Below are 18,274 nucleotides of genomic sequence, written 5' to 3' on the forward strand. Positions count from 1 at the left end.
ATTTCACCATGTTGGTCAGGTTGGTCTCGAACTCCTGACCTCAGGTGATCTGCCCACCTCAGCCTCCCAAAGTGCTGGGATTACAGGCGTGAGCCACAGCTCCTGGCTATTTGAAGATCTTATAGTTGAACACTTTTTAATTTGCAAAAAGACATTAGGAATTTGTTTCCTATACAGTCATTCATTCAGTGAACAAATGCTTAATGAAAACTTATGTTTTACACTCCAGAGTAGAAACAAGGGATACACAATGAATGTAGTATAATCCTTGCCTTTGCTTGAGGGGCTCACAATCAGTAGGAGGGGTGGACTTGTTTAATTACAATGTGATGTAAAATTTCTATGATAAAGCAGTGTATTACAGAATTAAGAAGGAGGAAGAATACTCCTGGGAGGACTAACAAAAGCTTCACGGAGGAGATGAGATGATACTCAAGCTGAATCTTTAAGTCGAGGGTTCCCTAGAGCATTGAGTCAATAAAGGCATGAAAGACCTGGCACATTTGGTGGCTGCTGAGTGGTTCTGGGTAGTTCTAGCTTCTAGAATATATGGAAGAAGAGTCCTTAAGGCATAAGTTAAGGGAACTGCTGGGGAAATCTGAATCACCTTTTAAATATAAAAACATTTATTGGCCGGGTGCAGTGGCTCACACCTGTAATCCCAGCACTTTGGGAGGTCAAGGCGGGCGGATCATGAGGTCAGGAATTCGAGACCAGCCTGACCAACATAGTGAAACCCCGTCCCTACTAAAAATACAAAAATCAGCGGGCCATGGTGGTGTGCATCTGTAATCCCAGCTACTCAGGAGGCTGAGGCAGGAGAATCACTTGATCCTGGGAGGCGGAGGTTGCAGTGAGCTGAGATCATGCCACTGCACTCCAGCCTGGGTGACAGAGTGATACTCCATCCCAAAAAACAAACAAACAAACAAACAAACACTTATTAAAACTTTACTGAAGTGTAATAGTAAATGCATAGAATGGAGAGATATACCACATTCATAAATATGATAACTCAGGATTGTAAAGATGGGGTTTTCTCCAAAATAAATTCAATGCAATGCCACTCAATATCCAAATACTTTTTAAAAAATGAAAGCTTTTTAAAAAATGAAACTTGATTGATTACATATTTATAGAAAAGAACTAAGCATAGCCAAGATAATTTTGAAAAGCACAGGTATGTATCCTACCAGCTAATAATATTTTTCTAGAAAGTTTTAACAATTAAAATATAGAAGTACCTTCTTTCTTAAATATTGGGAAGCATTCATGGTGATCACATATTTATGGCAAGGTATAGAGAAAAATGAGAAATTTGAATTTTAGGGCACTCACTCTGGCATTAGTATACCAGATGACCTGGTGTGGGGGCAAGATTCAGAGCTGGGGTGACCTGCTGGCTGCTTCAAAAGGTGTGATACTAGATACTGACAATGGAAGATGAGGGTAGTGAGAGTGGAAAAAGATCTCATTAGATAACTATTTGGGAAAGAGAATCAACAGATCTTGAAGTTTAGCTTTGTTGGAGGTGGGTGGGTTGGGCAGGTGACAAGGGAAGGAGAAGAGTCGAGGAGAACTTCAAAGTATCAGCCTGGGCTCGTGGGTAGATGGTGAGCCTTAAGGATCTCTTGGACAGACAACCAAGTTTCTGTAAAAGAGGTATGGAACTTGGGAGAGTTTGAGGCAGAAGTCTCAGGGAATAGTGAAAGTAATGAAAATAAACACCCCCCCCCCCTCCCCGGACAGATTCATCAGGTAGAACAGGAAAATGATGAGTGGACGAACAGTGCTTCCTCAAGTAGATGATGCCTGTCTCTGGGCCTTGAAGGATGGGGGATGGGCAGGAGCAGCCCAGGTTAGAGGGAAGAGGCAGAAGTTAAGAGCGAACAGAGGGCACTGATGCTGGACAGGATCACACACAGGCTGGGGAAGCAAGAGGAACCTCCCAGGTGGTGAGAAGAGAGAAAGGGGCAAAGAAGGAAGAAAACCTTTTCATTTTTCTACGTACACATGCAAAATGACAGACTCTCACCTTTGCATTGATCACAAGTCGGATGGCATCTCTCACAGGTCTGTGTGCTTTGCTCTACATAGTAATGGTCTGGGCAGGAGCGATGACACTCTCCTTTGGAGCGGAGCAGAAAGAAAAATCTATCGCAAGACAGGCAGTCTGTGGGCCGTGGGCCCTGGCACCCCTTGCAGATCCTGTGGCACCTCTCACACCGGCCGGTGGAGTTGTCTGCGTAATACCTGAAACCGAGGGAGAAGAAAAGATGGAATACTAAGCTTTGCTCCTAAATTGGGTGCAGTGGAAAAACGTGGTAGTCAGGTTTCATTTACAAGCTGGGTGACTTCAGTCTCTTTACCTTACTCATTAGATTCATTGCTAACAACACTAATGAATCCAATGATTCGCAATGTTCTTACCGGTAAATTGGGCCAATCCCTCCCCTATTATTTGTGAAAATTAAACTGGGTAACTAACATATATGAAAAGACCTAGTGCTTATCACACCTAGTAGCACCTCCATCGTTGCTAGCTACCATTGCCTTTTTCTACCATGCACCTCTCCAAATTCATGCTTTTTTTTCTTTTTTTTTTGAGACGGAGTCTCGCTCTGTCGCCCAGGCTGGAGTGCAGTGGCACAATCTCGGCTCACTGCAAGCTCCGCCTCCCGGGTTCACGCCATTCTCCTGCCTCAGCCTCCCGAGCAGCTGGGACGACAGGCGCCCGCCACCATGCCCGGCTAGTTTTTTGTATTTTTTATTAGAGACGGGGTTTCACCGTGTTAGCCAGGATGGTCTCGATCTCCTGACCTCGTGATCCGCCCGCCTCGGCCTCCCACAGTGCTGGGATTACAGGCGTGAGCCACTGCGCCCGGCCCAAATTCATGCTTTAAGTTGTGGTTGATGGCTGATATCAGAGAATGGAAAGATCTCTCTCTCTTTTTTTTTTTTTTTAATAGAGATGGGTGTCTCACTATGTTGGCCTGGCCATTCAGAGGTACATTTAAAAGATCCATCCAGGCCGGGGGCAGTGGCTCACACCTGTAATTATAGCACTTTGGGAGGCCAACATGGTTAGATGACTTGAGGTCAGAAGTTCGAGACCAGCCTGAAACCCTGTCTCTACTAAAAATACAAAAATTATCCATACTTGGTAGCATGTGCCTGTAATCCCAGCTACTTGGGAGGCTGATGCAGGAGAATTGTTTGAAGCTGGGAGGCGGAAGTTGCAGTGAGCTGAGATCATGCCACTGCACTCCAGCCTAGGCGATAATGTGAGACTCTGTCTCAAAAAAGAGATCCAGTTGGCCAGGCACAGTGGCTCACACATGTACTCCCAGCACTTTGGGAGGCCAAGATGAGAGGACGGCTTGAGGCCAGGAGTTTGAGACCAGCCTGGTCAATCAACATGGTGAAACCTCATCTCTACTAAAAATACAAACGAACAAACAAAAATAGCCAGATGTGGTGTGTAGTCCCAGCTACTTGGGTGGCTGACGCATGAGAATCGTTTGAACCCAGGTGAGTGAGCTGAGAGCACACCACTGCACTCTAGTCTGGGTGACAGAATAAGACTGTCATAAATAAAATAAAATAAAAGATAACATAAATAAAATAAATGTACCTCTGAATTATTCTTCTAATTTGTCAATTAAAAAACAGATTTTGAAATAGGAGGTGACAAGTGTGATACTGACATTTACATAACAGATATAACCTTGTTTGGAAAGATTTTTGGAGGTTAAATATAGTAACTATAACCACTATTCATTAAGTTTCTACTAATATGCCTGATAGTATTCCAGGGACTTCATAAACATTATTTCACCTGTTGAACCTGCAAATGAGACCCGAGAGTGTGGAAGTTACCACATGCCCTCAGGAACAAGACTACAGTTTTAAATCCCAGTCATACCACTTACAAGCTGTGTGACCTTGGGCCAGTCACTCAACATCTCTGTGCCTCAGGTTTCTATAAGATGGGGCTAATGTTAGTACCTACAATTAAACATGTGATTACTGAGAAAGGGGTGGGGAACATGATGGGTACTTTATAAATAATGAATGTACATTAGTGATAATCATAAATTGCATGATATATCCTCATAGCAAATCTTATGATTTAGGTATTATTATCCTTATTTTACAGAAGCAAACATTGAGGCTTAGAGAATTTAGACAACTTGCTTAAAGTCAGTTAGTGAAGTGGGACAATATGATTTGAGCTTAACTGTTAAACGCTTAACAAAATAGTTCATTAATTGAAGGGAAACAAAGGTTTGCAAGCAAGACATAAGAGGGTAACAAAATTCTTGCTAAGGATGAGCTTCTAAAGGTCATCTGATTCATCTCTGTATATCTAGACATCAGCACCACTAAACCTATCCTAGAAACCTAAAGGTTCATCTTTGTTTTCTCTGGTGCAACACTACAGGTCCCAATAGGCTTTTTTTGTAGACTGAGTCAGCTCCATGAACTTGCTGAGAACTCACACCATGCCTAGGTTATGCTGAGCCTTGCTCTATTTAGCCACCCATCACTGATCTGAGGGAGCACACTGGAACCTCAGTGGCCCAGCTTGTGATAACTGGAGACCTGCTTCACTTTCTGCAGTTATGTAAAGAACAATGACTACTATCTGTCAATCTGTAAGACTGAGGTAGTCTGAGAGACAAAGCGATGATGAGCTGAATGGCTGACAAAGCCCACATAAGACTCAAGAAAAGAAACCATCAGGGAAAAGTGAAATCTACACAGAGCAGAAGGAATACATAGGATTAGAGTCAGAAGATTGAATTTTCACTCCTGGCTCCACCATGTATTAGTAGCTCCATGACTGTGGGCAAGTCACTTAACCCCTCTGAGCCTCAGTTTCTTCATCTGTAAAATGGAGAGACTAATAGCAACCTCATGAGATTGTTGTAGAATCAAATCATAATGTAAAGATACATTGTGAGTGGAAATACCTTGTAACTCTTAAGCAGCATACAAAAGTTTTTTTTACTTAATGGTTTTATTGTAGATTGTTATAAAGATGTAGGAACTGTGGGAAAGAAAGCGTATCAATTTTAAGTAGGTTTTTTAAATTATCAAGGAGTAATGCTAAAAGAGACAACAAAGAGTTTATTGGACCAGATTAAAAGAGTACAACACCACTGCTTGCTTCAGTCTCCCAGCCTTGAAGAGCATAAGCACAAGCAGTAACCTAGGCTTTAAAGAAACTTCTCTGAGTTAAACACCAAAATAATTATGTGGGTTGGGATAGGGTGCAGAGAAGTATATATCTACTTTTCCAAGGCAGTGATTTAACATACGAGGCTTATGCCAAGCATGTGGAACACTGATTTTACTAAAGGAAGAGTTCTCCTCTTATACCTCATGAATATTCAATTTCTTCTTTATTAAAGGGATCTATGGCAACCTGTGCCTCCCCCCACCAGCCCTGGGGAACTTCAGACACCGTGGAACAACTGTCTTCTTAATTCCATGGTCTGCATTCTACCTAGATCACAGGATGATTAAGCACCCTTTTTGTGCTTGAGAGTATTTACTGACTTGATTTGAGGAAGATGGGATCCAGATCTTTTCAGACACTTAGTAGGGTGATGCAGAAGGGCCAAGCCAGGTAGCTTCATCCCCCCCCCCTTTTTTTTTTTTTTGACAGAGTCTTTTTCTCTTGCCCAGGCTGGAGTGCAGTGGTACGATCTTGGCTCACTGAAACCTTTGCCTCCAGGTTCAAGCAATTCTCATGCCTCAGATTCCCGAGTAGCTGGGATCACAGGCGCCTGCCAACACACTCTGCTAATTTTTGTATTGTTAGTAGAGATAGGGTCTCATCATGTTGGCATGGCTGGTCTTGAACTCCTGGCCTCAAGTGATGTGCCCGCCTCATCCTCTGAAAGTGCTAGAATTACAGGCATGAGCCACCACGCCTGTCCATCCATCTCTGTTCTTGTCTGGCAGGGCCCTTTCTTCCTTAATCTATACGGCTGGTGTTTTTCTTTCTGAGACAAAGTCTTGCTCTGTCACCCAGGCTTGAGTGCAGTGGTATGATCTTGGCTCACTGCAACCTCCTCCTCCTGGGTTCAAGCAATTCTCCTGCCTCAGCCACCCAAGTAGCTGGGATTACAGGCACATGCCACCATGCCTAGCTAGTTTTTGTATTTTTCGTAGAGATGGGGTTTCACCCTGTTGGCCAGGCTGGTCTTGAACTCCTAACCTTGTGATCTGCCCACCTTGGCCTCCCAACGTGCTGGGATTATAGGCGTGAGCCACCATGCCTGGCCTGGCTGGTGTTTTTCAAGAGCTGCTAATGTGTGGCTCTGTGCTGAGTGTTGTAGAAGCAAATGTAAGACATAAGAGGTGTTTTTCTTCCATGAGTTTATGATTTTCTTGGGAAGAGGCATATAAAAGTAAGAATAAACTCTTAAAGTCAGTGATACGGTTTGGCTCTGTGCCCAAATCTCATCTTGAATTGTACTCCCATAATTCCCACGTGTTGTGGGAGGGACCCAGTGGGAGATGGTTGGATTGTGGGGGCGGTTTCTCCCATGCTGTTCTTGTGGTTGTGAATAAGTCTTACCAGATCTGATGGTTTGATAAGGAGAAACCGGTTTCACCTGGCTCTCATTCTCTCTCTTTGCCTGCCGCTGTCCACGTAAGATGTGACTTGCTCCTACTTGCCTTCCGCCATGATTGTGAGGCCTCCCCATCCACGTGGAACTGTAAGTCCAATTAAACCTCTTCCGTTTGTAAATTGCCCAGTCTTGGGTATGTCTTTATCAGCCGCGTGAAAACAAACTAACACGGTCAGTCTTTCTCTTACTGATCTTATTTATATATAAAAAGTGCTCGTCATGAGACATGTTAAATAAATAAGTGAATGAATGAGATAAATCAAAATGCAAGGCAGCATATAGCACTAAAATGAACGAAACAAGCAGTAACTGCTATAGGACTGAAGAGACGTGTCAATTTGGGTGAAAGCATTTGAGGAAGGTCTAAGGTTGCAGCCCTTGATTTGGGTCTGGAAACTCCCAGTGCTCTAGGTTATTGATTGGGTAGAAAGAGTCAGCAACAGGCCTATCATCAATCTTTTACTCTTTACTGGGGATACCCAGGGGGAAAAAAGGATATCCTGGCAATCAGACCTTTGGATAACACTAACAGTTCTTCCTGGCAGAAAAATAATAGAGTCCTTATCCGTGAAATGCTTTTAGGGGGATATATCAAGTGTGTGTCTAGGTTGTTTATGATAACAAGACCTGTAATTTGTGGATTTATGGGGGACATGACAGGCTGGGGAATTAATGGGGAATAAATGGAGATGTTAATGGAGCTATTTCCTTTGTAAATCAATGTTCCGCATGCACTGCTCTCCTCACATAAGCAAGTTGGGAGAACGTGAGACCCTGAATTTTAAATCTGAATCAGAACAAGTCCTGAAGCCGAAGAAATAGAACCTCCATTAATGGTCTTGGGCTTCTCTGAGGAAAGGATGCTTTGCTTCTGCCTTGTGATTGCTGAGACCCTTTGCCAAATTGTTTTAATTTTTAGAAATAAGGTCTTGCTCTGTCACTGAGGCTGGAGTGCCATGGGGCAATCACAGCTTACTGCAGCCTCCAACTCCTGGGCTCAAGTGATCATGCCCAGCCTCAGCTTCCATAGAAGCTGGGACTACAGCCTCATGGCGCCACGCCCAGCTAATCTTAATATTTTACAGATGGGGTCTCACTGTGTTGCCCAGGCTGGTTCAAACTCCTTGCCTTAAGTGATCCTCCAGCCTCAACCTCCCATGTAGTTGGGATTACAGACATGAACCACAGTGCCCAGCTGCCAATATGCTTTGAATCATCAGTGAGGACTGTCACTGAGAAAGATCAATTGCTCAGGTGAGTCTGGCTTGACAATCTGACCCTTTGTGATAACTCACTGGATCACAAGAGAAACAACCTCTCCTGTTTCTCTTCTGTTGTTGTGAATTGGTTCATCTTTGCTCCTTACTAGCACTGAGACTTCAACCTGGTTTTATAAGTGTTCTGAATCTTAGTTTCCTCATTTGTAAAATGGGTTGATATCTGGTGTGACTGTGGAATTACATGGGTGGGGGCGGGGGGAGGAATGTATTGAGCACTTACCCTTCCCTGCACTGGAGCAGGCACTCTTTTCCCAGCTGGAACCAGCCTGGTCGGCAGGAGTGGCACTGCCTGCTGTGTCTCCCTTCACATGTCCTGCAAGAGCTGTGGCAGCGGGCACACTGGTGGCTGTCCTCATCAGCATAATAGCCCTCTGGGCAGTCCTTCACACAGGTTGTGTCTGTCATGGGAGGAAAAATGTCTATTTGGACATTGAGCATGACACATGTCTCCCCTGTGTTCTCCCTCCTGTGTACCATGGTAGGAGAGAGGAGAGGACTGCAGGAAGAATGGGATGATGTCCCTGTGAGCTGATGGATATGTTTGGGAACTAAGATGAGTGTCCAAGAAACAGAATTGCCCTAAGGCCATGAGGAATACAAGGAAAACAGAAGTCAGTGATATGGTTTTGCTCTGTGTCCCACCCATATCTCATCAGTGATCCCATCTCATCTCATCAGAGATCCCATCTCATCTCATCAGAGATCCAAATCTCATCTGTGTCCCACCCAAATCTCTCAGTGGATTAGCCGTCGTGGGTAGAACAGAAACTACAGTCCGGCGACTGTGGATGTTGGCAATGACTCATAGTCCAGCTCACGTATCTGGTTAACTAGGGGGAAGCCCTAGCTTCCGAAAGAAAAAACATCTCTGTATTAGTCTCTTACTGCTGTTCTTACCAAGTATCCCCAACTTGGGAGCTTGAAACAACAATTTATTATCTTACCGTTCTGGAGGTCAGAAGTCCAAAATAGATCCACAGGGCTCTGTTCCTTTTAGAGGCTCTAGGAGGGAATCTGTTTCCTTTCCTTTTCCACCTGCTAAAGTTCACCTGCATGCCTTGGCTCATGGCCCCTTCCTCCATCTTCAAAGGCAGCAGTGCCATAGCTTCTCTCTGTCCCTCTGCTTCTGATCACATCACCTTCTACTACTGACTCTGATCCCCCGGCATCTCTCTTATCAGACTGGGGGATGGCATTGGGTCTACGTGGACAATGCAGGATAATCTCTCTATGCTGAGATCCTTAATTAAATCACAGCACCAAAGTCCCTTTTACCAAGTACAGTAATACATTTACAGGATCTGGGGATTAGGATGTGACATGTACAGGGGGGCCATTATTCAGTCTAGCACAACGTCCAAAAAAAGTATCTAATTTATAAATAGCCTGACCTTGGTGGTGTGGTGGTATGGGACAGGGTGGAGAGAATGTGAGGAGACCAGGCTAAGCAAACCTGCACCCACCCCCATGGGGACTACACCTCTGTGTCCTACACCAGCGCTGAAGCCTCAGCTCTAGTCTAATCTGCAGCCTCGGATGAAGGGAAGACCACTTTGTGGAGGCAAGGTGTCTTCTCTGTATGAAGGCATCTGAGATGATTACTGGTGGCACTCTAGATTGGAGGTAAGTAGAAAAGAAGGTTCTGGGAATCTTCCCATGGGATTACGTGGAAGACGTGGCTGGAGGGAATGCTTTTATGAAGTAGCAACTGTCGGGAAGGAGAGTCACAGAGATTTGTGGGCCAGGAGCTAAGGTAGATGGATAGAGAAGACTGGTCTCTCTGAGTGTTTTCTATTGTGAAGTGATCAGGAATGGTATTGAGAATAGGCCTCCCTGTGTCTTAGCAAGGGGATGGTGTCCTCCCCCAATATGAAGAGGAAAAACTTGCCGCACTGTGTCTTTAAAACATTTTTCTTTTATTAATGTTTAAACTTTTAAAATTTAAAATTTTTATTTTTTTTTTTCCATTTCTTGTAGAGATGAAGTCTCACTATGTTGCCTAGACTGGCCTTGAACTCCTGGACTCAAGCAATCCTCCTGCCTTGACCTCCCAAAGTGCTGGGATTACAGGCGTGAGCCACTGCACCCAGCCCACCACACACGTCTATTTGGAGTTTCACGCTTCTCAGGTCTACTCTCCTGGTTGGGGAGAAAAGTGCTCATACTTCCTGGTCTTCACCATATTCATGTCTCCCTTCTGTCTCCTATGGCTTCTTTTTTAGTTAAGTTTTGTTTCATTTTCTTTCTCCTATGCTTATTTTAAGCCTAGTCACAGTATCCCTGGAAACCTGAGGGTATTGCTTCATGTTAGCAATAACCTTCAAACTGGATCTGTGGGATGTGGCCAACGTTTGACCTGTGCCACATTTTCCTCAAGATTTCTTAATCAACCATGCTAAATGGAGGGAAAATTTTGACGAGGAGGTGAATATCTACATGTTCTTGAAGTGTAACTCCACAGGCTATTAGTTACAAGGGAATAAATAGTAATTATGCAGTAGAGAAACTGAACATCTTGGCCAGGTGATCAACATTAATATCACCGAGGAGAGGCAGGTGGAGATCACGTTCCTCCAGATGTGACTCTTGGAGGATACATCACTTCTGAAGTATGCTGGCCGAGCACGCACACTGCAACTCATCACGGACAACTTCACACTCACCCAAAAGGAAAAATGAAGACTGTATTTTTCTTTTCTCTTTTCTTTTTTTTTTTTTTTTGAGATGGAGTCTTGCTTTGTCACCCAGGCTGGAGTGTAGTGGCATGATCTCGGCTCACTGCAACCTCTGCCTCCCGGGTTCAAGCGATTCTCCTGCCTTAGCCTCCTGAGTAGCTGGTACTACATGGTGCCCACCACCACGCCCAGCTAAATTTTGTATTTTTAGTAGAGACAGGGTTTCACCATGTTGGTCAGGCTGGTCTTGAACTCCTGACCTCATGATCTGCCTGCCTCGGCCTCCCAAAGTGCTGGGATTACAGGTGTGAGCCACCACATCTGGCCAAGACTGTATTTTTCTAAAGCATTGATATTGTAAAAGAACAAGAAAGTCTGTGGAAACATTTCAGATTAAAGGAGGCTAAAGGGACATGGAAGGGCCTGGCATAGTGGTTCATGCCTGTAATCCCAGCACTTCGGGAGGTTGAGGCAGGAGAATAGCTAGAGCATGGGAATTCAAGACCAGCTTGGGGAACACAGTGAGACCCTTGTCTCTAAAAAGAAAAAAAAAAAAATTAACTGGACATGACATGGAAGGACCAGACATGGTGGCTCATGTCTGTGATCCCATCCCACCTACTTGGGAGACTGAGGCAGGAGGATCTCTTTTTTTTTTTTTTTTTTTTTTTTTTGAGATGGAGTCTTGCTCTGTTGCCTAGGCTGAGTGCAGTGGTGCAATCTTGGCTCACTGCAAGCTCTGCCTCCCAGGTTCACACCATTCTCCTGTCTCAGCCTCCCGAGTGGCTGGGACTACCATGCCTAGCTAATTTTTTTGTGTTTTTTTTTTTTAGTAGAGACGGGGTTTCACTGTGTTACCCAGAATGGTCTTGATCTCCTGACCTCGTGATCTGCCCGCCTCAGCCTCCCAAAGTGCAGGAGGATCTCTTGAGCCCAGGAGTTCAAGGCTGCAGTGAGCCATGATCATGCCGCTGTACTCCAGCAGCCTGGGTACTGCACCTGGCCACCTTGTATCTTAAAACAAAAAACAAAAACAAACAAACCAAAATGTGGCTGGGCGTGGTGGCTCACACCTGTAATCCCAGCACTTTGGGAGGCTGAGGAGCACAGACTGCTTGAGGCCAGGAGTTCAAGACCAGTCTGACCAAAATGGTGAAGCCCCATCTCTACCAAAAATACGAAAAAAAAAAAAAAAAAATTAGCCAGGCACGGTGGTGCCCACTTGTGATCCCAGCTACTCAGGAGACTGAGGCATGAGAATTGCTTGAACCCAGGAGTCAGAGGTTGCAGTGAGCCGAGATCATGCCACTGCACTCCACTCTGAACAACAGAGTGAGACTCCTTCCCAACAAACAACAAACAAACAAACAAAAAGGGACATGGAAGCTAAATGAAACAATGGACTCTAGACCGAATCCTAAAGGGGCACTGAGAAAATTTTAATGTGGTGCCTGTAGTCCCAGCTACTCGGGAGGCTGAGACAGGAGAATGGCGTGAACCCGGGAGGCGGAGCTTGCAGTGAGCCGAGATCACGCCACTGCACTCCAGCCTGGGTGATGAGCAAGACTCCATCTCAAAAAAAAAAAAAAAAAAAAAAAAAAGAAAAGAAAATTTTAATGTGGATGGTATAGTAAAGTATCGTATGAAGGTACAATTTATTAGAGTTGATAACTACCCTGTGGTTATGTAAGAAACTATCACTAATCTGAGGAAGTATTTATGGGAAAGGGGCCATGATGTATGCCTTCAAATGGCTTCGAAAAATATATATTGGGAATGATGTACATGTATACATTGAAAGAGTGAGAGAGAGAGAACGAGCGAGAAGGGGAGAGAGCCCGCAAACAAATGATAAAGCAAATGGGGTAGAAGATGAGCAATTTGCGAACTGGATGATGCACATTCGTGTGCTGTTCTTTGTACAGTTCTTACTCTTGCATCTTTTCTGTAGGTTGGAACATTTCCCAAACACAAAGCAAAAAATCAAAAAGAAAGAAGCCAGTATCTACCGGACAAGGCAGTGTGCAAGGCAGTTTCCCAGAGGGAGGGAAACACAAAGCCCTCCTCGGAGGAGAAGTAACTCACTGAGAAGAAGGCTGACCCTGGGGCATGTTTGACACTGGTCCTCCGCCGGCCCCGTGCAGTGGAGGCACTTAGTGTGGCAGGGCTTGCACCCGGGAGCATCCTCATCCCAGTACTCGGAGGGGGCACATTTCTTGTTGGCCTGGCAGCTCCCATGAGGGTTCATCCTCAGGCCTTTCTGACAGGCGGTGCAGGTCCCAGACGATGAGCAGGTCAAGCAGGACTTGTGACAATCTGTGGGCATGAAGGGGCAGCAGACAGAGTGAGCAAGAGCCAGGATGGCCGTCGGGGGAATGGGCTTCCCCTGGGAAAGGGTGTTCACATTCCTTCCACATTTCTTCCGGAGATTTCCAGAGCTCTGGGCCGAGGGCGTGGGACCATGAGTTGGGTACAGCCCTTGAGCTCTGGGGTGGACCATTCTTTTGCAAAATGAGAGGAAAGTATTATTTTATTTTCTCTGTTGTATCCAGCGAGTGCCTTCCTGCAACAGCCACCTCAGAAATATTAGTAAGGCTCACTATAATTACCCAAACTGCAACAGAATAATAATAAGCCATTCTGTAACAGCACCAAATTTTCCACCATCACATCTACTGTTATGGTCCTCCAGTCACCTCCGGAGTACCTTGAACTTATCGCCAATACAGCAATTGTTGGAATGTATTTAATTGTCTGTTGACAAATGAAGGTCCCTTTTGCATTTATTTTTGAATACATAGTGCCTATGAGAGAGCCTGGCATGTAACAGGAATTGATAATTATTTGTTAGAAAAAGAAAATAACAATTCTCTTCCACCTGTAGGTTTTCTTTTTCTGTATTTAAATAGAGATGGGGGCTGGGTGCAGTGGCTTACGCCTGTAATCCTGGCACTTTGGGAGGCCAAGTTGGGTGGATTGCTTGAGCCCAGGAGTTCAAGACCAGCCTCAGCAACATGGCAAAACACTGTCTCTAGAAAAAACACAAAAATTAGCAGGGCATGGTGGTGGGCATCTGTAGTCCCAGCTACTCAGGAGGCTAAGGTGGAAGGATCTCCTGAACCCAGGAGGTCAAGGCTGAAGTGAGCTGTGATCACACCACTGCACTCCAGCCTGGGTGACAGAGCAAGACCCTGTCTCAGGAAAAAAAAAAAAAAAAAAATAGAGATGGGCCTTCACTTTGCTGCCTAGGCTGGTCTTGAACTCCTGGCCTCAAGTGATTTCTCTGCCTTGGCCTCCCAAAGGGCTGGGATTACAGGCACGAGCCACTGCACCAGGCCGACCATCTCTGGGATTTCGTAGTTGCTGTTCTCTCTGCCTAGAATTCTCTTCTCCCAGATGCATGCATGGTTTGCTTCCTCCCTTTCTCAATGAAATCTAAGACATCTCTCAAGTTTTATCTCCATCCTGCCTATCTTCCTGTTCTGCCCCTCTGCCTTACTTTTGCTCTTGGCTTTATGGTCTTTAGTACCTGTCTTCCCTAATAGAATGTGAGCTCCATGAGGGCAGGGACTCTGTCTCACTCCCTGCTGTTCCCCAGGCCTGAAAGAGCACATGGCACATAGCGGCCCCCGATAAGCATTCCCTGGGTGGATACATGCATGGTATTATTATTGTTTATAATATCCTCTCATTTTATCTAAATCAGGAAGTTGAGGCTGGACATGCTAAGTCACTCACGCTAAGTAGTATCAGGAGTTGAGCCCAGGACCTCAGCAACTGCCTCCCTGCTTCTGCCCCAGTGCCTCAGGAAAGGTATGGGACTTTTAGAGGTGTCTGTACTATCTATTAGGGGATAATCTGTGTGATTGGAGTGGATCCAAAGTCCTTGTGTTTCTTAGAGAAGATCCTGCTTACAGATTTTTTTTTTTTCCTATAGGTTCTTGCTCCATCACCCAGGCTAGAGTGCAGTGATGTGATCATGGCTCACTGAAACATTGACCTCCCAGGCTAAAGTGATGTCCCCATCTCAGCCTCTCAAGTAGCTGGGACTACAGGCACACACCACCACATCTGGCTAATTTTTGTATTATTATTTTTGTTTTAGAAAAAGGTCTTGCTATGTTGCCCAGGCTGGTCTCAGATTCCTCCCGCCTTGGCCTCCCAAAGAGATTACAGATGCGAGCCACCGTGCCCAGATGAGATTGCTCCATTCTAAATGCTTCTCTACATTTCCCTAAATCTTAATTTTCAGATCAGGTTCTTTGTGTTATCTCTCTGGAAAGTCAGGCTGTCACTGTGTTTCTTCCAATACCACATTCTTTCCCATCCCTTTGGTCTGGTAGAAAGTGCAATGGTGGCCGGGTGCAGTGGCTCATACCTGTAATTCCACCACTTTGGGAGGCCGAGGCAGGCGGATCACCTAAGGTCGGGAGTTCGAGACCACCCTGACCAACATGGAGAAACCCCATCTCTACTAAAAATACAAAATTAGCTGGGCATGGTGGCACATGCCTGTAAATCCAGCTACTCGGGAGGCTGAGGCAGGAGAATCGCTTGAACCACGGAGGCGGAGGTTGCGGTGAGTTGAGATCGCACCATTGCACTCCAGCCTGGGCAACTAGAGCGAAACTCCATCTCAAAAAAAAAAAAAAAAAAAGAAAGAAAAAGAAGGAAAGTTCAATGGCATTGTAGGGAGACGCCTCAAGTGAGTTTTCAACTCTGTCCTCACCAGGTGCTTAACTTCTCAAAGCATCTATTTGCTTCTCAGAAAAATGGAGAAAATTGCCATTTACCTCATTGGCTCTCAACCCACACTAAGCATCAGAATTACTGGCAGTTGGAAAAGGAATTACAATGTTGGGTGTAGGCATCTGTGGTTTTTAGAGCTGCCCAGGTGATTCTAATGGGCAACCAGGGGCCTTTCTCAAGGAGATAATTAAATAGATAAATTAAGAAAACATACTCTGAGACCTGTAAAACTCTCTGTATGGTAAATTACTTTCATTATTCAACACCAGAGAAAGGCCAGAAGTTGAACCTCAGTTCCTGCCCTCGCACAGGCAAGATGGCGCTGAAGGCCTGCGGCTGAGTCTCCCACCTCCCTGAAGCCGTCCCCAGCTCCACAGCCTGCCTCCTACATGAACGCCCGCCTCTTCTGCATGCGGGCACAGCCTTGACATCCATGCTTTTTCACATATGGGCAGGTAGGATATTAACACTAAATAGTGCTTTATATAAAACACACAAAAAGGCATATCCACATCACAAGGCTGGAGCAGAAAGCCTTCAGGACGGAGACACATCTTCATGTCCTACCAAAAACCTTCCCCTGAGTATGTCCTAGGGCGTGGGTGTCCCAGGGTTTCTCAGTGGAAGGTCATTCTCAGACTCTCGCAGTTGTTAGGGGAACTGCCTCTGGACATCTATCTCGTGTTTGCTTGGGGGGCAACATAGTGGGGGTGAAGGACCGCAGGCTGCCTCATCGGAGTGAATCCTGGGGCTCTAGAAAAGCCCCCTGGCCCATATTTCTCTCACTTGCTAGAGAATTCTAGAGTGCATAACTTATTTTATTTTTCTGTTCCTTGATAATGACTAAGAGGCAAATTATTCATGCCGAGCTAAAACATAAGGAGGTATAAATAATAGCAGAGCCTTTCTTGAACATGTAGCGACTGAGTGGGAGTGGAAATGGGGACCTTGGAGCGGGAATTGAAAGATATGAAGAGGAAGGTGGGGAGCTTCCAGGGAGCAAACCATGAAGGGAGGCTGGGCGCGGTGGCACACGCCTGTAATCCCAGCACTTTGGGAGGCTGGGGTGAGGTTAGGCATTTGAGACCAGCCTGGCCAACATGGTGAAACCCTGTCTCTACTAAAAATACAAAAATTAGCTGGGTGTGGTGGCAGGTGCCTGTAATCCCAGCTACTCAGGAGGCTGTAGCAGGAGAACCACTTGAACCTGGGAGGTGGAGGCTGCAGTGAGCTGAGATCACACCACCGCACTCCAGCCTGGGCAACAGAGCGAGACTCCATCTCAAGAACAACAACAACAACAAAACATGGGCCTATTGCTGTGGCTCACGCTTGTAATCCCAGCACTTTGGAAGAGCGAGGCAGGAGGATCACTTGAGGTCAGGAGTTCGAGACCAGCCTGGCCAACATGGTGAAACCCTGTCTCTACTAAAAATACAAAAATTAGCAGGGTATGATGGCACATGCCTGTAGTCCCAGTTATTCGGGAGCCTGAGGCAGGTGAATCGCTTGAACCCAGGAGGCAGAGGTTGTAGTGAGCCGAGATCGTGCCACATTATTCCAGCCGACAGAGTAAGACTCTGTCTCAAAAAAAAAAAAAAAAAAAAAAAAAAAAAAAAAAAAAAAAAATCTCCCATGAAGGGAGACAAGAGGCACCAAGAAAGATTTTTTTTTGTGCTATGAACTTTTAATGGCTTAACATTTCAAGAAAAGTCTCAGGTAATTTTTGAAGGCTCTTCCTCTCTGCTGTAAATCTTTATATAAGAACTTTTTTTGACCAGCAGTTCACAGCCACTATTGTGAGGAAGGTCCCTGTGATTTGTCACTAATAAAAGTCACCTGTACAAAGCTTATGAGTGATTCATTTAAAAATTATTTACAACGGATTCAAAATATGCCTCCTTGAGTGAGAGGGTAAGAGGGTAAGTGAGAGGATGAGACAGGCTGGACATGGTGGCTCACACCTGTAATCCCAGCACTTTGGGAGGCCAAGGCAGAGGATTGCTTGAAACCAGGAGTTCAAGACTAGCCTGGGCAACATTCTGTGTTCCCAGCAACTCTGGAAGCTGAAGTGGGAGGATCACTTGAGCCCAGGAGGCAGAGGTTTCAGTAAGCCATGTTCATGCCACTGAACTCGAACCTGGGAGACAGAGGGAGACCTTGTCTCAAAAAAAAAAAAAAAAAAAAAAAAAAAAAAAGATGACAGCTTTGGGGCTGAGGCTGGGGCTGGGGCTGGGGCTGGAACTGCAAACCCCGGAGCCTATTTTGAATCCCAGAAGTCTTTACCTCTGCACTCCTTAGTCTCTTTTTCATAATAGGTTCTTGCTGGACACTCTTCCAAGCACAGCCCATCATAGAGGACCCAGGAACTCTCACGACAGAGCTCGCAGTCGTCGACTTTGGGGCCACTGCACTCCAGACAGTCTTTATGGCAGGGAACACAGTGGCGCGAGTCTGCGTAGAAGCCACGGGGACAGGACTGGTGGCACATATCATCATGCAGGAAGAACTCAGGCATGCACTCTGGGGAAAGGAGGAAGCAGCAAGTTATCCCCAGGGGACAGGAGAAAGGACTTCATTGTCTGCAGTGGGCCAGCTCCTCCCTCAGCACTTTGGTTGATTTGACCTGGGAGTACCCCAGCCCTTTCCCCACCCTGCCAGGGCAGAGACTTGATGTCTAACAAGCCCTGCCTTGGGAGGAGGAGGTCACACATGATGACCATATTAGATGGTGCTGGACTTACGCACTGAAATGGTCTGCCCTTTGGAGGTGCAAAAAATTGCAACGCTGCAAAAGACAAGGATGGCTGAGAGGCTGGTGGTATTATTTGAAAACCCTGAAGAGCATTAACAGATTTAAAAAGTTGTATCGGGAACTTCACACTCTGTTCGATACAGAAAGCAGTTTAGGAATGGTTGGATT

At 45.5% G+C, this 18,274-nt stretch overlaps 1 protein-coding gene across 2 annotated transcripts in view; it reads right to left on the reverse strand.

Annotated features, from left to right (window-relative positions):
- PCSK5 (proprotein convertase subtilisin/kexin type 5) overlaps positions 1-18,274 on the reverse strand; it is a 466,860-nt gene that overhangs the window by 18,724 nt on the left and 429,862 nt on the right. For both annotated transcript variants that reach the window (XM_030920278.1, XM_030920277.1), the window contains 4 exons: positions 17,638-17,874; positions 12,688-12,918; positions 8,148-8,325; positions 2,036-2,253 (listed from right to left, as the gene is read on the reverse strand). In XM_030920278.1, the coding sequence (XP_030776138.1) occupies positions 2,036-2,253; positions 8,148-8,325; positions 12,688-12,918; positions 17,638-17,874 (864 nt within the window). The remainder of the gene's footprint in view (positions 1-2,035; positions 2,254-8,147; positions 8,326-12,687; positions 12,919-17,637; positions 17,875-18,274) is intronic.

This window comes from Rhinopithecus roxellana, chromosome 16 (genome assembly GCF_007565055.1).
Source record: "Rhinopithecus roxellana isolate Shanxi Qingling chromosome 16, ASM756505v1, whole genome shotgun sequence".
NCBI classification, from domain to species: domain Eukaryota; kingdom Metazoa; phylum Chordata; class Mammalia; order Primates; family Cercopithecidae; genus Rhinopithecus; species Rhinopithecus roxellana.